The sequence below is a fragment of the Stegostoma tigrinum genome, chromosome 38, assembly GCF_030684315.1.
Source record: "Stegostoma tigrinum isolate sSteTig4 chromosome 38, sSteTig4.hap1, whole genome shotgun sequence".
Lineage (NCBI taxonomy): Eukaryota > Metazoa > Chordata > Chondrichthyes > Orectolobiformes > Stegostomatidae > Stegostoma > Stegostoma tigrinum.
The window spans coordinates 6,218,044-6,242,562 of record NC_081391.1 but is presented as its reverse complement, the minus strand read 5'-3'; the positions used below and the strand labels follow the sequence as shown (position 1 = coordinate 6,242,562).

The 24,519-nt window shown below is 43.5% G+C and overlaps 1 protein-coding gene across 1 annotated transcript; it reads right to left on the bottom strand.

The window, feature by feature from the left end:
* Positions 1-3,464: 3,464 nt before the first annotated feature.
* LOC125447117 (thyrotroph embryonic factor-like) lies at positions 3,465-24,233 on the bottom strand. Its single transcript, XM_048521247.2, has 4 exons — positions 23,968-24,233; positions 14,765-15,070; positions 13,058-13,290; positions 3,465-9,077 (listed from the first exon to the last, which is right to left on the bottom strand). Exons 1-4 carry the CDS (start codon positions 24,092-24,094, stop codon positions 8,874-8,876), a joined length of 870 nt encoding a protein of 289 aa, XP_048377204.1. The 5' UTR covers positions 24,095-24,233; the 3' UTR covers positions 3,465-8,873.
* Between the last annotated feature and the right edge of the window lie 286 nt (positions 24,234-24,519).

Here is a 24,519-nt window from a genome sequence, read left to right as displayed (position 1 = left end):
TTCTCTCTCTTTGGAGCCCATCAAAGCCATAACTCAACCAAACCAGGATGGAGGAGTTGACTGTTCAGCCCATTATAATGGATAGAGGAGCAGGCTCAATTGTCTTTGGCTTCAACTACATTTCCCTGCCCACTGTCCAAATCCCTAGAATCCCTGAGACACCAAAATGCTGCCTATCCCAGACTTAAAGTTTCAACATTGGAGCATTCCCAATCCTCCAGCATAGAGAGTTCCAAACAATTACAACCCTGAGTACATTAATTTCTCCTCTCGAGTTTGAAATGATAAGCCCCTTATCCTGAGCCCTTGTGTTTTAGGTTCCTTGACCAGCTGGAATAATCACTGATCAGTTACCTTGTCAAGCCCCTTCTGAAACTTCTACGTTTCCACAATATAATTTTTTAAACTCTGGAGAGCAGTGCATGTAACTGATACCATTCTCACGCGATATCCACGTGTACTTTCTGGTGGGGTTCACTGGCAAGGGAGAGTGTCGTGGCAACCTGTTTGATTCTTTCCTTTCTTCACCCAAGGGATACAGAGGCCAGCTGTAGCTCCTTAGTTCATATCAACTGAATCAGTAGCTATACGTGCACCATCCTGCCTCTCGAGGATGGTAGGCTTCTGTCTAAAACACACAATCACTGCCCGAGCTCAAGTTATGTGACCGAGATGCAGCTAAACCAATGAATCAATCAGGACACCTGAGAGAAGAGTATATTTGAAACCCATTCTCATCACTAATCTATACAAATTGGAAAATTAACACTCTTTCAGCATCCGTTAGCTCTTAACATTGACTCTTTTTAGTTATTCAGAGAACCATGTTGATTGTAACAAACAGTGAAGAAATTCTGCTGGTCTGGCAGCATCTGTGGAAAGAAGGGGAGCTGTTTCAAGTTCAGTATGACCCTTCTTCAGAACTGAAGTGTTACAAAGGTGTCATCCTGGGCTCTAAGCTTTCACTTTGTTCCTCTCCATAGATGCTGCCAGAGGGGTTGAGTTCCTTCAGCACTTTGTTTCCAGTCTCCACAGTATTTAGCCATTTTGATTCTATTTTGCAACATCCCTGAAATAAAATGCTTTCTGTAATTATGGTTTATATAATAGATGCATTTAGAATTTAATTACACAGTAATGGCAGCGCCAGAACACTGGTTCCACATACACAATATATGTTTTCTTAAACACATGACATTTCATTCAAGCAAGCTGTTAAAGGCTGAGCAAAGAAAAAACCCTCAACTAGGGATAGAGCAATGCGTGACCACTGTTGTGCTTTTTAAAACAATAAATACAAATACATGGCTTAGTCAGCTTCGCAAGTCACCAGGTTTATGGTGACCAATGGCAACTAGAGTCAGCAACTGGTCCAGACGTCCCTCCCCCAACGCTTATTGATACCGTGACAACCTCAATACTACTGATATAGAGGCAGGAAGAGTTGGTGAAGGAAGAATCTCTCACCTGATACACAAGACCACCTTTCATCTTCTGCATACTCACTGAGCAATTGTGCAAAGTCAGCATTTTACAGCTCTAGATACATTTCCGGGAAATCTCCCTCTTTCTCTACAATGGACAACTGTCCTTTAGCCGTCCAAGCAGCCAAGGGTATGGGCAGGACTCCTTTTGTGGAGTGAAGGCATCAACTCTAAGACAAAGTTTTTGAAGGCTCCCTCTGAGCAGGATTGCCAACCCTGAAGGCTTCACCAGAAAATTTTCAGTCTCAAATCTCGCCACCATCACTATCTTCCCACTCCAATCAATGGTTACCCAGTTGCTTACCTTGACTACACAAAACATTCCCACCACCACAATCAAAAGCTCAGCTCAGAACTCCCAGTGCGAAAGCAGGCCATTCAGCCCATTGAGTCCACACCAACCCTCCAAAGAGCACCCTACCTAGGCCCTACCCCTTATTCTATCCCTGTAACCCTATATATCCCCATAGCTAACCCACCTAGACACTCTGGGTTATTTAGCATGGCAAATCCACCAAACCTGTACATCTTTGGACTGTGGGAGGAAACCCACGCAGACACATGGAGAATGTGCAAACTCCACAAACAGTTGCCAGAGGGTAGAACTGAACCCAGGTTCCTGGTGTTGAGAGGCACCTTGCCATCCACCATTTTAAAGTAGGTTTAAAATAAAACAAAAACAATTTTATTCTAATAAGCCTATCAATTTTCTCTAGGGTTTTGCTCTTGGCATTGTGCTGGAGTTCAAGTATCAACCCCTGGAAGACTGGAGGTAGGAAGAGATAGACACAGAGGGAGACACACAGCCACAGCAAAAGCCTGAGAAAGAGACAGAATACAATCCTACACAAGCATGATGGTAATGGCTAGACAATTATGTTGGTTGAATCAGGACCACAATGGCAAAAGCTTTCAAAAAAGAAACAAAGCTTCTTTTTAAAAATTCAAGCTCTTCCCATTCAGATTGAAACACTCAATTTATGATTAGATTTCTGGCCATTCCAATATGAACCTCAAGCCTCCCACCAGTATTAAATCATCCATATTCACTCACAATTCAACTTTTCTACCAGAAACATGATGTAAGAAGTTAATATGAAGACTTTGAATATAAGTTGATTGCGCTAAGGCATTTTCATTCTAGTGCAATTTAATGTGCAGCAAATAAGTCATTTACCTCAAGTGGCCGATGCCAATGCCTATGCTCTACTCAAGCCTTCTCATGCAAGCAGCGTATTTCCAAGACAGTACAAACAAGAAACACTCAGCAGGTCGGGAAGTAGCTGCACAGAGACAAAGATATTTCATGTTTCAGGATGATGACATTCCAACAGACCCGGTAGGAGTAACAGATGGAATGGCAAACAGAGGAAGCAGAATGGAAGTGATCTGAAATAGGGCAGGGGGAGACAGATCAAATGACAATTAGGGATGTTGGTGCAAAGCAAAAACGAGATGGTCATGGGACAGGTAAAGGAAGATGATGGTTAGGAGATGATGTACATGTGTCTGACAAAATGAAAACAATAAGAATCATGTGAAATTGCTTAACTCAATACAGGGTCCAGAGGCTGCAAAGTGTCCAAGCAAAATATAAAATGCTGTACCTTGAATTTCATTAGAACAAAATCAGAAATCACACGACATCACGTTATAGTCCAACAGGTTTATTTAAAAAAGCTTTCAGAGCCTCAGTCCTTCTTCATGTGTTAGTCTGAGACTCCGAAAACTTGTGATTTTGAATAAACCTGTTGGACTATAACCTGGTGTCGTGTGATTTCTGATTTTGTTCTAATGAAAATCAAAGTACAGCATTCTATATTTTGCTTGGACACTTTGCAGCCTCTGGGCTCTGTATTGAGTTAAGCAATTTCACATGATTCTTATTGTTTTCATTTTGTCAGGCAGTACGTACATCATCTCCGAACCATCATCTTCCTTTACCTGTCCCATGACCATCTCCTTTTTGCTTTGCACCAACATCCCTACTTGTCGTTTGATTTCTCTCCTCCTGCCCTATCTCAGAGTGCTTCCATTCTGCTTCCTCTATTTGCTGGACTATAACCTGGTGTCGTGTGATTTCTGACCATGTCTTCCCCAGTCCAACACTGCACCTCTACTTCATCAGAACAGCACTGGAGGCTGAGGAGAGCGTTCAGAACAAGAATTTAAAATAAGACAACTAGCAGTTCAGTGTCACACTTGTGGACAGAATGGAAATACTCTACAAAGTAGCCACCCAACCTGCAACATCTCCTCCTCTATAGGCAGGTCTACACTGAGCAGTGAATGCAGTCTACTAAAATATACAGGGGCTCCAAACAACGGGAAGGGAGGAGATAAAAGGGCAAGTGCTACATCTGCTGTGCTTGCTCCAGAGGAGAGGGACTGCGTGACAATTGGACAGGAAGCTGGAAAGGAAATACATTCTCCTTGGAATGCTGAAAGGGGAGGGAAAGATGTATTCTGCAGTGGAATCTTACTAGAAATGGGAGAAGTAGTGGTGGGGAAATCACACATTGAATATGGACTTGCTGGGGTTGAAGGAGAGAACACAGGGTTTAGGATGTGAAGGAAAGGGCACGAGGAGTTGTGCAGGAAGGCTGCATTTGCTGGCACTTCAACTGTACACGATTACTGTCCGTACAGTCACTGTTCATGTATAGCTAATGCAGCAAATGGCTTCCAGAATTAAAAAACAGGAACATTTGTAACAAGAATCAATGCAAAGTGTTTTAGCAAGTGTGATATCAGTAATGCATTTTGCAAATGTTCTATATTGATTAAAATCAGATACTGGGATTTCAAATTTTACTTGCTGCCCCACTTGTTACCTCTCTGGCCATTTCACTTGTGGTCCCTCACTGCAACCATCCTGCTTGCAATCCTGCTTCCTCACTTTTAGTGAGGGTGTGGGACAGCTAGTGGAATGGAGACAGAGAGAAGCTGGGAGCGTGACAGGAGACAGTAAGCAGTATGCCAAGGAAAAAATGGCAAGTGTACAGCCAGAGAGGTAGCAAACATCACGTACACACTGATTTCAGCAACAATGTACATATACCTGTGAGCCAAACAGGTGCCAATTTCTCATTCCAAACCTACACTGATGATGCTAATGGATACCAACTTATTGACCTGGAGCAGTGGCTTGAGATACACTGGTGCAGAATCAGAACGGTCATGCTTGAGAGCCTTATCAACTACGACAAATGGAAATGCTTGGTTGGTAAGCAGAGAAGTTATCAGCATCATTAGAACAGATGCAACAGAGACTGGAAAACCAGGATAATGGTGTACAATCCTATGAGAGGTGGAATGGGAGGAAGTATGGTCAAAAGTTGCTGAGAGAGTTAGTGGGTTCATGGTGAATAACAGTCAATAGTTAAACCCACAGAAATGGAGACACGTTGAGGAAGGGAAGGAAAGGAAATGGAAAAAATGTCAAAGATGGACCACACGAAGGTAAGGGAAAGCAGAGACTAGTAGCAAAGTTGAAATAGTTTTTAAGTTGGGAGCAGGAGGAGATGGGTCTGATATAATCAAGGTACTAGAAGAGAGATGCATACGATGGTGGTTGGGGTGCTTGAGATGGGTGGGGCTGGAACAAATAATATTTCTTTTCCACATATCACACATTCTACAAACAGGCACGCTAATTAGGACCATTATAGCTTCTCAAAGAAATACTGGATAGTAAAGGGGAGTACAGTAAATGGAGAAGTTATTCAATTCAAGAACAAATCAGCCAGGCGGAGACGACTGGTGGGGCCACCGATAAAGGAAAAAGCAGTCAGATTGTATCTTAGACACGGTGTGGAGAGATTGGGCATCTGTGAAGAGGAGAATGTTAGAACAGAGAATGTTTACAAGTGACAAGGACATCAGATGAGTCACGGATGAAGGTGAGAAAAGGATGGGTTGGAGATGAAGAGTTGATAAAAAAGAAAGAAAACCAGTATAAACAACAGACGAAACCAGGTGACAACAGACTGAAACTATGGATTTACTACAACAGGCCTGATTGCAGATCTTAAGAAGAAGGTAGAAGTTTGTAATTTGGGAAAACGAGAAAGTTGGAGGCTGTGGAGGGAAGATCTCCTGAGAAAATTAGGTCAGTCATAATCCTGGAAACAATGGTTTGATGTTTAAAGATGGCGCCATGGAGCAGTGGTAAGTCTCAGGATTGATGTTTTGCTTCAGCAAGGTTGATGCTGATTTGTACAATAATCACACCACCCTAAGTCAGCAGGTTTAATGACAAAATCAGGGCAGGACCAGAAAGAACAGAAGCTGTAGTTTCAGTGGGAGACAGTTTAGAATACGAGAGAGGAACAGGGAATTTGAGATAGTTGATGTCACCACTGTGGCCTTCAATGAAGGGAAGACAGGGGGAAGAGGGAGGTGTCCAGGTGAAACAAAAATTGCAAAAACCAGAGAAAGGATGGGAATGAGAGCAATATGGAGCATAAAAGGCAGTGGGAGCTCTTGGCAAACAAACAATGTGAGCAGGAAAGTGAAGCCACAAAAACTCTACTATAGTGAATTCTACGTTCATGGAGGTCAGGGTGTAATGGAAGCATGCTAATGTTGAGACAGTGCTGTTTACTGTGGAGTAGATGTTGGAAACATGGTGAAAGGTGAGATTTGAAGGGAATAGGGACTCAAAGGACTACTGCTGAAGTTTGGATTTCTTCAGAAATAAAAAGTAAAGAAGTCTCATTGAAGTGTCAGATGACGTGAAGGATGAAATCAAAGGACAGTGCTACTGAAGAGGGAGGGGCAAGTACATCTATGTAGCATACATAGCATCAAGACTGGATCTCAGGATGTGAGTGAAAGCAGTGGTTTATGGAATTAATATTTTGGAATGTGAGGATGGAAATTCAGTTGAAGTCCAAATGGAGTAAATCAAAGGTGGAGACAGTGGCTGAAGAAAAGAGATGTAGCTGCTGTTTGGTAGAAAACTGATCAAAAATGAGAAGGAAAACAAAAAGTGACTAAGGTGAGCAAGGTAAGAATGTGGAGGAGAAATCTTAAGGGCAGAACTTTGTCCTGGAAAAACAAGTTGCATGATTAAATACTTAAAAAAAGCACAACCTTCTATCCCTTCTCTCTCATGAGTTTATCTATCATCTTCTTAAATCCATCCATTCTTCTCACCCAACTACCCCTCTTGGCAGCAAGTCCCACATTCTAACCACACTCCTCTTCCATATATATATATACTTTCATGATTCTTAAAGGCTTTCCTCTGCCTGGTCTTTTTAACGAAAACAGCACAAAGATATTCAGCCTTTCTGGGTAAGTTATAAGTCAATTCCAGTATTATCCTGCAGAATTATTTCTTGCACCTTCTTCACTGCCTCTATATGATTATCAAATGGAGACCAGAAATGTGCAGTATTCCAAGATTTTAAGCATTAGTTTAATATAACTTCCTACTTGTCACATTTACATGTTTCCATTGCAACCTGAACAATGGAAATACAATAAAATATACAACTTTAAAAATTGCAAATGTATTACATCTTTGTACCCTGATCCAACTGTCCCTTGCCCTCTGCCCACGGTTCATTTAGGTTACGATTCTGTGCACAAGGCTGAGGGAGATCCATTAGTCGTATCAATTTTAGAACAATTTCTCTTTTTAACAAAGAAGAGAGTGTCATTGGAAAGTTACTCCATCCCAACGCTGGGTAATACGAACGTTAAGATAAAAAGCCAAAGTTTAAAACTGATGTCTCAAACAGAATTAAAATTGTACAGCTCCTGAACAATTCCTGCTGCCAGTGCAACAGCATGCCCAAGAGAAAGGTTACTTCCCTTTGATGGTCAAGGGAGGAGATTTCATTTTGCGCAACACCAAGCTTTTTCTGTATTCTACACAATCACAATCATCATCTTTGAAAAGTGTTAACTGTTTTTTTTAGAAAGGAGTAGAAAGAAGCACATTGGATTCCAACCAGAAAGGAATGATTTTTAAAATAATGCACAGAATGCAAATGTGCTTGCAGCAGCAAATGTTGACCCCAGGTGGTATCAGCAAGTTTAAAAAGGTGACCCACACTGAAAGCTGCTCTGCAACCTGAGAAGGTTTAGAAATAGAATGCAGGGAAGAAAAGAGGGATAAGGACGTATAAATGATACAACACATCCTTCACCCAGCAACACTCAGAATACAAACTTTTATTAAATTAAAAGTTCAGTTTCTCCTTGCTTATATCATTTGCCTGATTCTCAGTCCAAATCTTAGTTGAATTATTCCAAGTTTCATGGACCACTTGAAATAAAAGGGACACAGTAAGATCTGTGCCACAGCTAGTTAGATACTATAATGAGCAGAATTTCCACTTCAAATCCCACACCTCTAAATTCAGCAAAATGTACACCATGTGAGAACTTGATGAGACAAAAATAATTAAAAGATGTACAACTCTCAATGAGTCTGCTGCCGTGACAATTGATTCAGCTCTCTGGTGTGAAGATCTCAATGTGCTTCCATGCTTGTGCTAGAATTATCTTTCTGAAGATACTTCTCCACCATTCATTCAGCCGGTGGGGATTTGAGGCCCATTAATAGTGCAAGTACGTTAGAATAAAAGACAAAGTGCCAGAGTCAGAAGGCAAGTGCCTATGTTTCTCTATGCTACAGTGGAAAAGCTCCTGGTCCAGAACTGCTTATGCTAGCTTCAGAACTGTAAGGGTGCTGGCTGATTCCATATACATCCTACACAGACTGAGGGAAACCCCAATCTGTGTAGGGAAGAAAGTAAACTGGCACCACACGCCAGGACAAAGTAAAAGGATTCCATTAGGCTAAAGTACATCAGTCACAAGGCAGATTTCTGGACACTAATAGGAGTGGGGGAATAGGGCGGGATTGTTACTGAATGGCACAGCAGGAGCAGGGGGCTGATTCCTACTGTGTTCTTAGTTTCTCTTCTGAAAGGGCATATTCCAGCATTTAATGAGCATTTACGAGGTCATTGCCTAAGCTTCTACAGCATGAATGACATGAATGAAGCAGTGCAGTACTCTAAAGGATGAGTTGTGATGGCACCAGCTCCAGGCCAATTTAACATCATTCCTCCAAAAATCAAACCCTCATCTCCCCAGCAAGTGATTACTGTTTTGACAGGCTGACCCAGATAGCCACCTAAATAGTAGCGAGATTTATTCAATACAATATAAAGATGGGAGAAAGGAGGATCAATACTTCATTAATATATTTGGATGTTCAAAATAAAAGCCATTCAATTTGATTTTCTTCGGGTGAAGAAGTGACTAAGAAGTTAGCTGTGCTCTTTTGTAAGTTACTGTCCCTTTAAAGAGAATTTTATTTAAAAAAAAACTCTGACACCACACACCCCCACCAGAACTGAGGGTCTCTTACTGAGGTCGGTATTTGGAGATGATACTCTTGTACCGTGCCACCTCCTTACGCAGCTCAACTACCTCCAGCCTCAGGGCTGAGTTTTCCTTCTCTAGGAAGGCTGCTCGCACTATGATCTGATTCTCCTTCAGTCTCCGGGCATCACGTGAACGTTTTGCTGCCACGTTATTCTTCTTGCGTCTTGCCCAGTAGCGATCGTCCTTAAGAAAGGAAAACATATTAATGATACAGGCTCATATGACCTCAGGCCATTTCTCCAAACAATTGAAAAAATTCTTTCCCTACTTAAATGCCAACTCCTATTGATAATCCAAGATTTCACCAGCATGTGGTTATTTTTTGGTGTCAAATCAAAAAGACAGTACCAGCAGGTTTGATATTATATCAGTGTTACTTCTTAGAGAAGGAACAATATTGTTGTTGACAATGTCTGGCTGGATTAAGGCAGGTACAACTAGATGCAGACAGAAGCTGTGGTTGTTCAGTTTGGAGTTGCACATTTTCAATGAATAACCCTGCAAATAAATATAACAATGCATAATTTTTAAAATAAATACAAAAAGGATATCTTTGAAGGGCATAGGGGAAATTCTAGTTCGGACAGCAAAGGAACAAAACCCCCAGCTGATTCCCCCAGCCCTGGGTACTAATCCAGTGGCATCCTCCCAACTGATAACACTGGGTGATAAAAGAAGTACATTTATAGAATGCCATATGCTACTGTGGCTCTTGGATAGACATAGCAATAGAAAGCAAGCTTCCAGAGTCAGTTCCAGGTCTGTTTAGAGTTTCTTGGTATTTGATTGCAGCTAACCTCAGTAATCCTGTAGGCCACTCGACCCTTTGAGCCTGCTCCACCATGGCTGATCTGATTTTAACCTCAACTCTACATTTCTGCACTTCGTTAACAATCTTTCATCCCTTTGGTGATTAAGAAACTATCTACTGCCTTAAAAATATTTAGATGTTCTGCATCCAGTGCCTTTTGAGGAAGGGAATTCTAAAGACTCAACTCTCAAGAAAAAAAAGGTTCTTCATCTTTGGTTTAAATGCATGTCCCTTATTATTAAACCACAGCCCCCAGTTCTAGATTCTCCCCCAAGAAGAAACGTCCTTTCAACATCCACCCAGTCAAGTTCCCTCAGGATCTTACATGTTTCAATTCAGTCACTCTTCTAAACTCCAGGGGATACTGGCCTAACTTCTCTGAACCACTTCCAACATTAACATCCTTCCATAGTTACAGTGACCAGCATTGTACACAGTACTCTAGATGAGATCTTATCAATACCCTGTACAACTTAAGTATAACTTTATTTTCTTGTATTCTCTTGCAATTATCTCTCTCTATAAATTCTGTGCCTGTGCACTTTCCTCCAGTTCACCTGATGAAGAAACAGCACTCTGAAAGCTTGTGATTTCAAAAAACCTGTTGGACTATAACCTGGCATTGTTTGACTTTTGATTTTTATTTGCATTCAATTTCCCCTTTCAATAAACCATAACATTCTATTAGCTTTCATGAATGATTATCAACTCCTGGTCGGCCAGTCCGCAAAATGCTCTCACATACCACAGTCATTCGAGCAAGGTGCTGATCAACTGCTGGGACAAGCACAAAAGCTTTGTTAGAGGGTCAGTAGTATTGACTGATTAAGCTGGACCAGTCAGAGTCATACAGCATGGAAACAGACCTTTCAGTTCAACTCGTCCATGCCAACCAAGTTTCCCAAACTAAACAGCCTGCTTTTGGCCCAAATCCCTCTAAAACCTTTCCTATTAATGTATCTGTCCCAATGTCTTTTAAAATGCTGTAACTGTATCTGCTTCTACCACTTCCTTGGGCAGTTCATTCCACATAAGAATCAATGTATGACAGAAAAAGTTACCTTTCATGTCTTTTTTCCTTTTAGCTTAAAAATATGCCCCTTGGTTTTGAAATCCCCCAATCCTAGGGAGAAGCACTTAGCCATTCACGTTATTTAAGCCCTTCATGATTTCATAAACCTTGAAGGTCACCCCTCAGCCTCCTGTGCTCCTGTGACAGAAATCCCAGCCTATCCTTACAATGTAAACCCTCCAGACCCGGCAACATCCTGGTAAATCTCCTCTGAACCCTCTCCAATTTAATGATACCCTTCCTATAGCAGGGTGACAAAACTGTACACAGTACTCCAAAAATGGCCTCACCAACGTCCTGTATAACCTCAACATGACATCCCAACTCCTTTACTCAATGTCTGAGCAGTGAAAGCAAGCATTTTTAACCATCTGTCTACCTGTGATGTAATTTTGAAAGAACCATGTACCTAAACCCCTAGGTCTCCGTTCGACAACACTACCCAGGGCCCTACCATTAACTGTGTAAGTCCTGCCCTTGTTCATTTTACAAAAATGCATTACCTCACATTTATCCAAATTAAACTCCATCAGCCACTCCTCAGCACTTTGGCCCAAATGATCACAATCCTTTTATAATTTTAGGTAACATTCTTCACTGTCGACTATACTGCCAATTTTGTTATCCGCAAACTTGCTAACCATGCCTTCTAAATTCTCATCTAAACTATTTATACAATCAACAAACAACAGTAGATCCAGTACTGATTCCTGTGGAACACCACTTGTCACAGGCCTCCAGTTCGAACATCAAGCCTCCACCAGCACTTGGAACAAGATACATTTTACTTGAATGCTACTGCAGATTTTGATGTAAGACCCAATGTCAATTCTGAAATTCTTACAACCATGTTGCTTCACACATCTCCAAGCTTCATGATTCTTACAATTCAGGTGTGTACATTTATTCAGACCAAATCCTGATTAATAAATGAAGGTGGACTCAAGTGTATGGGTCATTGCCAAGAACTTGCCAAGTAAGCTTCCCTTCTTTGCAGTCACGGTCTCCAATAGTGGTCAGCTTGATACAGAATTGAACACCATTCTTTTAACCAGATATGAAGAAGGGCCTTGGGAATATTAAAATTTGAATCCAACAATATGCATGGGGTAAGAGGAGCAAGGACAGCAATAAGTCATTATATCTTTGAGGCATTAGTGAGAAAACGATGACTACAGCAACCCATTCCCATTAAGATGACTGATAAATTAATGAGTGTTAACTGAGAGACAATGAGTCATGCCCTAGTTAACAGGCAGCTCGCACCTCATCTTATAAAGAAGCATCTCTAACAGCGTAGCACTGAGTTAATTGTATGCTGGAATGATATATACGTGATCAATGCAAGACTTTGGGGAAAGGGTGGGATAGAAACACTAGTGCACAGCTCTTGCAAAGCATTGGCATAGACAAGTTCAGCAACGTCTTACTGAGCTGTATCACCGATTAGAGAAGACTGGAACAGATTGTGCTGCTGATTCCACTAGAGTTTCCCTTCCCAATTTTCTCAACGACCTTTCCTGAAAGTACTGCTTCACAGACGCTTGCTATACTCCAGCAGCTCACCAAAGGGGCCTAACAGATCTACATTGTTTCCCCAGCCCTTTCTGATTTATTTCAGATATCCAGCATCCCAGTGTTTCATTTTTGTAGGACTTGTTAAAACTACACCGGCCTTACACTGGATCTGATCTTATTTGTAACCAATATTCACTGACTGGGGTGGAGGGGGGCAAGTGAGTGAGTAAAGCAGCATCTCATCTGCTCACTAATGCCTCTTTGGTGTACAGTCATTAAGTTCAAACAAAGGCTCTTACACATTCTTCCTAAACAAGATCAAATAATTCAGCACACAGCAGTGATCAAACTTAGACGCTGCTCCTCTCAGCAACCACTGAACTAACCTGGCTCACAATCATGGAGAAGACTGCTCTACTCGGGATCAACTTGTGGTTTCTGAAATAACTTAATGAAGGCTGGTATCCTGTCACCAAGTCACCCTTTATTTACATGTGCATAGTACTACACACTAGCACAGAACCTCTGACACTAGTTTACATCTGTCATCCAGAACTTTCTGATTGAACCAAGTTAACAGCCCTAATCAGGGAGCTTGTATGCTATGAGGCCCACCTGGTTGACCTAATTACAATCCCTACAGTTTCCAGGAGATCAAATTGTAAAGAAAAATGGATACTAGGTCTTGAGTAAGAACAGCAGAATGCTAGCCTTGCAGAGTTTTATTTTAGGGAAGTGCCAGAGAGCTTGTCGAACAGATACCTTTTGATCAGGTGATACATAGACCTTTTTTGCTTTTTTAATCATCGGCTGTGGTTTGAGTTCCTCATCACTGAACTTGTGCTTCCGCGGATTAAAGAGTTCTCCTCCTGGAACACTTGAGAGTGCCAGGTCACTAGGGTCAGGTTCAAAATTCACCAGAACATCAACTTCTTCCAGGTCAGAGTTTGGAGTATTCCGTTCAGATTTCTTCCCACCCGTTTCCAGAATGAGAGCTAGATCCAATTTTAAAACATAAGCAATGAGTTATGAGCTTATAAATTACCTGCTTCTCATCCATTTTATATTCGATTGATCTTAAACCAGCATCCGAGAACATTTTAGGTAGCTGAATGCTACTTATTATGACAACACCCTTACTGTGCATGTGCATCAAAAGTTCAACTGATCAAAATACAAATTAGTCATCAATTAGTTAGTTCAGATTAATTTAAAATTAGCTGTTGGTTAGTATCCTGCTCAGTACACAGCTGATTCAAGACAATAAAATGTGAGGCTGGATGAACACAGCAGGCCAAGCAGCATCTCAGGAGCACAAAAGCTGACGTTTCGGGCCTGGACCCTCTCTGATGAAGGGTCCAGGCCCGAAACGTCAGCTTTTGTGCTCCTGAGATGCTGCTTGGCTGGCTGTGTTCATCCAGCCTCACATTTTATTATCTTGGAATTCTCCAGCATCTGCAGTTCCCATTATCTCTGATTCAAGCCAATGCTGTGGTTAGTTGCAAAAATTGCACTGATTCACGGTGCTGGTCAGACAAGGTTTCACTAGTGGATTTGGCCTCATTAGGGACACTTAAGCAGCAATTAGATCGGCACAGGGACTCTAGTATAACGTAGGGATGGAGGTTAGATAGACCTTCTGATTAGGGTAAAAGTTCAGCACAAAATCGTGGGCCAAAGGGCCTGTACCGTGCTGTACTCTTCTATGCTCTATGAAACATTACCTTTAAAATAGGGGCTTAAAACAAAAGACAGAAAGCCATGTTTTAGTTAGATGCATCTGACAGTGGATATGCAAACAGCAACAGACCTGTTTGTGGCTGCCTACGAGGAAGGGGAGAGACTTATTTAAGAAATACAATACGTAATGTCCTTCTCTGTAATGAGGATTTATGGTTTGATTTTAAACAAGTCTTTTAGGGGATTAAAAAGGTCAACAAAGTCAGAACTAATTCAGGTCAGTGCTGAAGGCGAGGATAGCTGAACAGCATAATCCACAGCGAACAGAGTGGCACTCCTTTCACCTTTGAACTTAACTCACCTTTCTCCTTCCTGTTGTTCACCACACCTGAACCTGCAAGCTTGGGCAACTGGTGCAAATAAATCACTTTAGTGAAGCTTGCTCACCCTTCCGTATCTCAGTAATACATTCCTACATACATTAGTTGGATTAATTTCCTCATTGCCTGTGGCTTGCAGGAAAATTGCGTATGTTGCAATCGGGCGGGGGGGGGAGGGAGAGAGGGGAGGTGGAGGTGGTGGTGGTGGTGGGATATGCTCTCAACACCTAGGAACAGGGTCGCCATGAGACAAATACGTTATACATCCAATCTTCACATCCAATAGATTGAGGAGAGACTTTCCTCCTATTGGTCTAGTTTTAATTTAAACCCAAGTCTGGAGATAGATCATTGAGATCAAGCTATGAAAAACAATTTAATCAAAAGGATCCCTTTGGTTAGGACTCACCATCACTCTCCACTTTAGAATGCATTGGAGATCCTGACGACGACAACGTAGGAGACGATACTCTCTCTTCCAGCTCTGCCACTGGCAAGAGGCCATCATGCAATTCTTCCTGCAGTTCAAACTGGCTTGAGCCATCTGGAATGCCATTTTCCAAGAGGAATTCATCCAGATCCATGTACTCAAGGTGGAAGGTCTCACCATCATAGGGAATAGTCTTATCCCAGATGGTTGGCATGAGGGAGGCAGAGGGAGCTGTGGTGCTGCTGGCTGCTTCATCCACATTCTTCTCTTTGCCCTCGTCCTTACCTAAAGTAGGAAATCAAAACAGGTTTTTGTTAAGCTTGTTAATTGCTGCACAATGTTTCTCTTGGGTGGAAAACACTAAACTTTATCTATTGGCAGAAAGTAGTTTAGATAAAACTATTTAATCAACTGCTTCTTACCCTGTCTTCTCTTCTTGCAAAGGGTCCCCCACTTGCCTCAAACACAATTAACAGAAATCTTAATGAACTGATCCCATCCTTAAACAACAGTGAGTCATAATATGATAATGCTTCCAATGTTAAAATCAACTCAATACATCTCTAGGACTCTGCTGACCTGCAGGTGACTCAGTATCCAAAGTTATCAGGATAGTTTACAGCCAGTTTCATCACCAACAATTTTCGCCACATTGTCTGGTGAGACAGCAAGAACGAGAGAGAATAGTGACACCAATCTATAAACTGGGAGGGAAATACGGTGGAGCTAGGCCTGTAGTTCCAGCAGTATCCAGTTACGATCAACACAGGCTATGTTCGTCTCCCTTCTGGCTAAGCCTCATACCACAATGCACAACATTTCCGAGTTTATTGTGGGGCCAGTGACCAGGTCAGTCTGTCACAACGAGGGACTTGGCCATTCCAGATGGAGAAACCTCCTCAGAAGGTAAGGTTTGAAACAGTGGACATTTTCTGCCCTGTGGAGCTGCAGATGCATTATCAGCACTTCTATTAAAGAAAGAGGTTGAGATTTTGGATTCTAAGGAAGGGGATAAGGCATAATGCATTCTGAAGTACATAATTAGCAATGATGTTACTGAATCACATACTTTCTTAAGTGGGACATAACAAAGGCAGAGGAGTTAAGAGATGGAATACAGAACAAAAGCACCACAGCTGCCAAAATGGACTGATAGAGTCGGGGATGTGCAAAATTAAGTCAGAATAACCAAAGAAGACGAAATCTTTCACTGTCCTTCTCAAATATTTACAGCACTTACTCTTCCCTTTCACCCATCAATTTTCACCCTTTCTTCCCTAAAGCCATTTGTTCCGTCAGTGGGGTAGCTCTATGGAGACAATGGCTGTCCAGCTTCATTCTATTAGTTACAATCAGCATAAACAGCTTAAGGGCAAACAGCTAATAGCAATCCAAAAACAAGACTTTCCAGTTCAAGGGACTGGGGAGGAGCAGGAAACATTAGAGGTATTGTATTTACTTGCATCTTATTACTCTTCTTTCCTTTTCAATGTTCTTCCCCAGAGCACAGTAGGAAGAGATGTTGAAACAGTTCTTTTTTGGCCAAACAACAGCCAGAAATCAGGAACATGTTATAAATTGATGAGGGTGTTGATTCTGCCTTCAGGCGCTAAACTAATTCCTGGCTAGGGCACAGATCATATTATACAGACATCTAGACTTTGTGGATAATACGTGTGGCCTCATTGACTGACGCTCCTATTGCCTTTTTAAGATGGGAAGGTTAAAAAACAGAGCAAAACCCAGATTGCAGGGTCAGACAGGAATTATTTGGAGATAATAAAATGTGAGGCTGGATGAACACAGCAGGCCAAGCAGCATCTCAGGAGCACAAAAGCTGACGTTTCGGGCCTAGACCCTTCATCAGAGAGGGGGATGGGGGGAGGGAACTGGAATAAATAGGGAGAGAGGGGGAGGTGGACCGAAGATGGAGAGTAAAGAAGATAGGTGGAGAGAGTGTAGGTGGGGAGGTAGGGAGGGGATAGGTCAGTCCAGGGAAGACGGACAGGTCAAGGAGGTGGGATGAGGTTAGTAGGTAGCGGGGGGTGCGGCTTGGGGTGGGAGGAAGGGAGTTCTTTAAGGACCGCAACTTTCCCCCCACGGTGATCAAGAACGCCCTTGACCGCGTCTCCCGCATTTCCCGCGACACATCCCTCACAACCCGCCCCCGCCACAACCGCCCCAAGGGGATCCCCCTCGTTCTCACACACCACCCCACCAACCTCCGGATACAACGCATTATCCTCCGACACTTCCGCCATTTACAATCCGACCCCACCACCCAAGACATTTTTCCATCCCCTCCCCTGTCTGCTTTCCGGAGAGACCACTCTCTCCGTGACTCCCTTGTTCGCTCCACACTGCCCTCCAACCCCACCACACCCGGCACCTTCCCCTGCAACCGCAGGAAATGCTACACTTGTCCCCACACCTCCTCCCTCACCCCCATCCCAGGCCCCAAGATGACATTCCACATCAAGCAGAGGTTCACCTGCACATCTGCCAATGTGGTATACTGCATCCACTGTACCCGGTGCGGCTTCCTCTACATTGGGGAAACCAAGCGGAGGCTTGGGGACCGCTTTGCAGAACACCTCCGCTCAGTTCGCAAAAAACAACTGCACCTCCCAGTCGCAAACCATTTCCACTCCCCCTCCCATTCTCTTGATGACATGTCCATCATGGGCCTCCTGCACTGCCACAATGATGCCACCCGAAGGTTGCAGGAACAGCAACTCATATTCCGCCTGGGAACCCTGCAGCCATATGGTATCAATGTGGACTTCACCAGTTTCAAAATCTCCCCTTCCCCTACTGCATCCCTCAACCAGCCCAGTTCGTCCCCTTCCCCCACTGCACCACACAACCAGCCCAGCTCTTCCCCCCCACCCACTGCATCCCAAAACCAGTCCAACCTGTCTCTGCCTCCCTAACCGGTTCTTCCTCTCACCCATCCCTTCCTCCCACCCCAAGCCGCACCCCCCGCTACCTACTAACCTCATCCCACCTCCTTGACCTGTCCGTCTTCCCTGGACTGACCTATCCCCTCCCTACCTCCCCACCTACATTCTCTCCACCTATCTTCTTTACTCTCCATCTTCGGTCCGCCTCCCCCTCTCTCCCTATTTATTCCAGTTCCCTCCCCCCATCCCCCTCTCTGATGAAGGGTCTAGGCCCGAAACGTCAGCTTTTGTGCTCCTGAGATGCTGCTTGGCCTGCTGTGTTCATCCAGCCTCACATTTTATTATCTTGGAATCTCCAGCATCTGCAGTTCCCATTATCCCAGGAATTATTTGGAGTGTTTTTTCATTTTTAGACCCAGGATGATTTGGCTGTGGGGCCGTTGGGAAAGTATTTATTTACAATGCTCCAGCATCTATGAGGTGAGCAACAGATTTGACAGCCTGGCACTCTTTCCCTTGCTGCCGATAAATTCAAGTGAGGAGCTGCTGACTTTTCATATCCCATTCCGGAAATGTAGCAGCTGCAAGGAGCCCAGCTTTCAATCTAGAACTCAAGCTGCTAATTGTGGTCAGTCAGGATTACTATTAGACCTCACTGAGCATTTCACCACACAGCCACATCGATCCTATAGGCAGGATTTACTGACTTCCAAACAATCCCTGTCTTGATAACAGTTGGTACAGAGGCTTCTGAAACATAAACCAGAAATTCTCACAAATAATTGTTTTCTCTTCCACCTTCTCTGCTGGCTTTTTTAGGAGTCTTCTTGCCACAACCACCTAACCTACTGTAGAGTAAATTTCACAAAAAGAAACCCAAGCCTTGATCCCGTCCTACTTTGTTTGCTATCTTTAGCTTGGCATAAGAGATGACGTCCTTTGGAACTAAACATGAAGTCAGGACACTCTGAATGGTAAGACTCAAGTAAAGCCATTTGTTCCGTCAGTGGGGTAGCTCTATGGAGACACCACATAGAGTGGTGACTCTATCTGACTCTACAGAATAACTACCAAGTGACGTCCACTGCAATTGCACATTGGGACTAAAGTCTAAGGGTGGCCTCTAGGTGAGGTGGGTCAATAATATCCAGGGCAGTGAGACTACACCTGGTTGTATTGATGGGGAACTTCAGTTACTTGGAGGAATTGAAGAAGTTGGAATTGCTTTCCCTAGAGAAGAGAAGGTTAACCAGAGATTTGAGAGTTGTTCAAAATGATGAGGTGTCTAGACAGTGGATGGAGCTAAACTGTGCCCATTGATGGATGGATCAAGAAGCAGAGATTGAAGGCATTTGTAAAGGAAGCAATGACACCAAGAGGAAAGTGCTTAGAATCTGAAACATACAGAATAGAATCCCTACAATGGAAGCAGGCCATTCAGCCCATCAAGTCCACACTGACCCCCGAAGGGCATTCGACCCAGATCTACTTCCCCAACCTACCCCCGTAACCCTGTATTTCCTAGCGTTTACCCACTTAATCTCCTCCATCCCTGGGCACTATGGGCAATTTAGCATGGCCAATCCACCCAATCCGCACACCTGTGGACTGTGGGAGGAAACTAGAGCACCAGGAGAAAACCCACGCAGACAAAGGGAGAACATGCAAATTCCACACAGATTGTCACCCGATTATGGAACTGAACCCGGGGCCCTGGCTCTGTGAAGCAGCAGTGTTACCCGCTGAGCCACCATGCCATACAGCCTGAAATAGTGGTAGTGGAGATTTAATTCAAGCATTCTCTAAAATAGTGGGATTGTATCAAAAAAGAAAAATGTAAGGGCTAGAAGGAAAGGTAGGGGTAATAGGACCAGGTTAAATAATCTTGCATAGGGCCATAATGCTTCCCTTCTGCGCTGTATTCATTCGATGGTTTGAGATATTAGCCATAAATGGATAGTTTGCATTTGTGATGTGGTTCATTATAATTTTAATTCATAAACCTTGTCTGATTTTATGATTTTAATATTAGCACTAAGAAAGAATGGGAACTTAGCACTTAACAACTGTTGTTCAAAAGGCTTATCATGAAATATTGTTTTTTGCCCTCTGCTGATTGTTTGAGTTCATAACCATCATTGAGTCTACTATCAATTACAACATTGGGGTTCAGGATTGTGAAGGAATAATCAATATTTTCCCCGAATTAGTCTCAAAGGATCTAAGTGGTTTCAGACATCTTCTAAGAAACGCATTTCGAGTGGAATGGAGATTGTGGATACTATGATAAAAAATACACCATGTTTGTATGCAACAGGTTGGATGGACTAAAAGCTTCTTGACATTGCTCTTCAAGACATCGAGTGCTGAAGTTAACCAACAAATTCCACTGAACAAAATTGTACCATGGTATCCAGAAGTAATTCAGGGCCCCTTTGTAAAGTCATACATCATGTACGGTTTCAATACAAGACATTAGCTTTGGATAAGAACCCACAACTGCTTTCACAATGTGCGCAGAGATCAAGACAAATGTCTGAATGTAAACAAACTGAAAGCAATCTGGTCTAATAATAAATGACAGATAGAAAGAGACCCTCTGATCCACCCATCTGTCACAGGAAGTCATGTTGTTTTCATAGGTTTCATGGTATATATACACACACACATTTCTCTCACTCCCAAAACCACATCTGAATAAAAAAAAATCAAAATTCGGCCAAATTTTGGGGTGAGAAAGGAGAAATTTGGGAAATTCCTCTCCAACCCAATCAACAATGATGGTCAAAACTTGCCCAGATCACCAGTCTGGCCTCAAAATCCTCGCAGTACCAACTTTTTGTCAGAAGAAATCCCCACCCCAGCTTTCAATCAACAGAAAGAATGCTGTCTTCCTGCTCTCTTGATTTGTTGCTCAATTATTTCAAATAATGATTGCCAACACAAATCCTTTAGCGAGTTATTTTGCACAAACAAGATCTAAGTCAAAAGCCACAAGCAAATTCCTCAATGTTTATGCTGCTTTCCACTACAGATACTGCTTTGAGAATCAGCAACTTTACAGTCTTTCCAATGACACTGATTAAAAATCAAGACCAAACCTGGAATATTCTTGGGTCAGTATCACATTGAGTCTACCACCCAAGCAATAAACTCCATGCTCGAGAATTTCTTGGCGAGGTCATGACTGACAAGAAAGAGAAGTTTGTGATGAGCTTACCTGTAGCACATTACCAGTCCACATTAAAAATATGTCTGTCTTTAGGGTCAAGTCCAAGTTTCAGCATAAATTAACAATTACATTCTGTGGGGGTACTACCAGAACATTTGCAATACAGAATCTGCTCTCAGTACTCAGGACTACAGTGCCAATTCTACACTATGCTGCCTCTCCATATTACTGCAACCATAGCCAAAAATCTCAGGAAACAGCTATTCACTGAGCTGCAGCTGATCTTAGGTCTGGGACAAATGACAAAATTTTTTATTTGAAGCAGGTTGTATGTAGCACTTTAAAAAGAGGATTTAAAGACAGAATTCCAGAACTGAAGGCATGATCACCAATGGTGCAGTAGTTAAAACTGGGGATTGTCAAGGAGTCAGAGTTGAAAGGAGTGCAAATATCTTGGAGGAGGTTTGAGGAATGAGAAGCCATGCAGCGATTTGAAAACAAGAATGGGAATTCAAAACTGAACTAGTTTGGTTGTGCTGCAGGGGTGGGAGGGAACATTGAAGAGAGACCATCATGTTTCTAAAAGTCAAATCTCTGAAAAATTACCCACTCCCTAATTCCTGAAGGAGATCAAGCTACCTCTAGGAGACACTAGTGCCAAACCTCTAGGACACTGTAACTGTCCATGGGATAATGAAGATGGAGAAAGTGAGGAATTAATTCACTCTTTATTAATACACAATGTAATAATCACCACCATTAAACTATTCTCTCATCTTTCAATTTGTGTAAGATCACAAAAAAACCTGAACGGTCCATTCTGGCCATCAGTCCTCACACTTAGCTCTTTTGCCAAAAGCTCACAACACAGCAAGAGTCATATAATACAGTATCTTCAGTGGTTAAACACATACATTACAGATGCTCAACCTCTACAGATAAAAGAAATGCATTAATTACCCATTTAAGTTCTCCAAATTTCAATGCATAACCCTTTGTCGGAGAACGTGTCAATTCTCATTATCTCGCTCGCATCCAAGTTTTCCCAAAAGATTTTTAAGATACCTGGTTTGCACGGCAGTTAATCAGACAGTGGAGTCTCAACATCCTCAAACAGCCTTACCCAACACAACAGCAGAAGATAATAAAATGTGAGGCTGGATGAACACAGCAGGGCCAGCAGCATCCCAGGAGCACAAAAGCTGATGTTTCGGGCCTAGACCCTTCATTAGAGAGCCGGTCTAGGCCCGAAACGTCAGCTTTTGTGCTCATGGGATGCTGCTGGGCCTGCTGTGTTCATCCAGTCTCACATTTTATTATCTTGGATTCTCCAGCATCTGCAGTTCCCATTATCACTCACACAACAGCAGAAGAAGCAGGGACAAGATCAAATTACACAGCCTGACAAGCCTGATCCACTATTTAATACAATCTTGGCTGATCTCCAGTTTCAAATCCACTTTTGTGCCTGCTCCCTATATTCCTCCATTCCCTGACATACCAAACATCTGTCCATCTCAGCTTCTAATATTTTCAATGATGTAACAACTACAACAATGAGGGTAGAGAATTTCAAAGATTTACAAATGTTCTTCACGTCTCATTCTGAGTGACGAAAAGTGCCCTATTTCAGTCTTGAACCAATCAGCCCCTCACACTGAGCCAGGTTTTAGATTGCAAGGGATACAATCCCTCAACATCTACTTTATAAACTCATTCCAGAATTCTGAATGAGAGAAAATATACTCAAATTACTCAGACTGCAAAATCATATAGCCACATTATCTAAAAGATTACCCTTTGCACATCCAATGGGAATCAAGGGTTGTGTACACCTTGTTACCGCTGAAGCTTGTATTCCCAATCAATCACACAGATATACAACTTTGAGTATTCAGAAATAAAAATTCAATGCAGCCTCAAAACTAGAGAATGGAAAAGAACTGGTGTTCCTTACATGGCTCAAATCCTCAATGGTGCCGTTCCCCCGCCCCTACAGCCCAGCTCCGCTTCCCGTTCCCCCGCCCCTACAGCCCGGCTCCGCTTCCCGTTGCCCAGTCCCACAGCCCGGCTCCGCTTCTCGTTCCATCCTCCCCTACAGCCCGGCTCGGCTTCCCGTTGCCCCGTCCCCACAGCCCGGCTCCGCTTCCCGTTCCCCCGCCCTCGCCCTTGCCCTCACGCTCACAGCCCGGCTCCAACCCCCGTTCCCCCTCCCCGGCATATACTTCAGTATTTGCAATGTAGGAATGGTGTATTCGTTTGTTACTTGCGTTTTAGTTTGACATTACCCTTCCTTCAATACCGTGATGGTCATTTTCCTGTTACCCGCAGAAGGTGCTTGGCTATTTTTGTTATCTGGTTGTTCGTATTTGCATGTTTTTAAACCTCAACATTCGAGCTGTGAATTTTTCAGTGCAAGTCGGTCTGCAATTCTGCCTTCAGCTGTGAACGAGTTTCTTGTCTGGAATATCATTACGATCATTATTTCAGTCTTACTTTGAGCTATTATGCTGGATGGGCAAATATTCTTCTGTCTAATCTTTCTTCGTTCCAGTGTGAAGGAAATAATTATTGTCACTGAGGTGATGGGAGGAGGCAATGGAAGAGAAGTATACGACAGAAATTACAGGATAGGGCCTAAATTGTTGTTCCTACCACAATGGGTGTGTTGGGGGAGGGGGTGTCACGGTGTGGGGGACGGGTGTGTTGGGGTGGGGCGAGGGTGACGGAACGGGAAGCGGAGCTGGGGGTGGGCTGTGGGGGTGAGAGTGGGGCAGTGGGAGGCGGAGGAGGAGGAGGTGGCGGGAGGGAGGTGGAGGTGGCGGGAGGGAGGTGGAGGGGAAGCGGAGCCGGGCTGTGGGGGCGAGGGTGACGGAACGGGAAGCGGAGCTGGGGGTGGGCTGTGGGGGTGAGAGTGGGAGGAGGTGGCGAGAGGGAGGTGGCGGGGAAGCGGAGCCAGGCTGTGGGGGTGAGGGCGAGGGTGAGGGAACCGGGAAGCCGGCTTGTGGAGGCGGGGGGGAACGGGCTGTGGTGGAGGGGGCCTGCGGGGGAGGCGGCAATGGGAAGCGGAGCCGGGCCCGCGGACCCGCTGGGAGCCTCAGCCTCACCCTCGCTCTCGCTCTCCAACAGCTTCTGCGGCGGGTTCTCCAGAAGATTCTTCAGAACCACCGGGAAGGAGGATAAAACCGGGGCCTCCGGCTCCCGCTCCGACACCTGCGGGCTCTTTCGGTGCATTTTATGTGGAAGCAATCAACTCGCCTCGTCCGTGTTCAAAAAAAAACAACGTGAATGCGCTGTCCGTCCACAAACACGAAAAGCGAACAACTCCTCAGCTCTCTGACTGCATTAGACTAATCTGCATATGTTCACATTTCGGGCCCTGATTGGACCCTAGGGAGCTCATTGACATAATTAACCCACACCGTCCGCATATTATCATAAATTATATTAATTTATGGTTTATTCCAGTTTCCCATTGGTCCAATGATGCAGCTCCTGTTTATTTATTTCCACACGGCCGGTTTTAATTCTCCGCCTTATTTTGTGTTGCAGCACCAATGTGACGGTCCGGGGTCCTGCGACCGAATTCAGTCATGATATCTCTCTTCCCCCCCCCCCCCAAAATCTACTGTCATTAAACCTGCTCGCAGCCGCCAAAA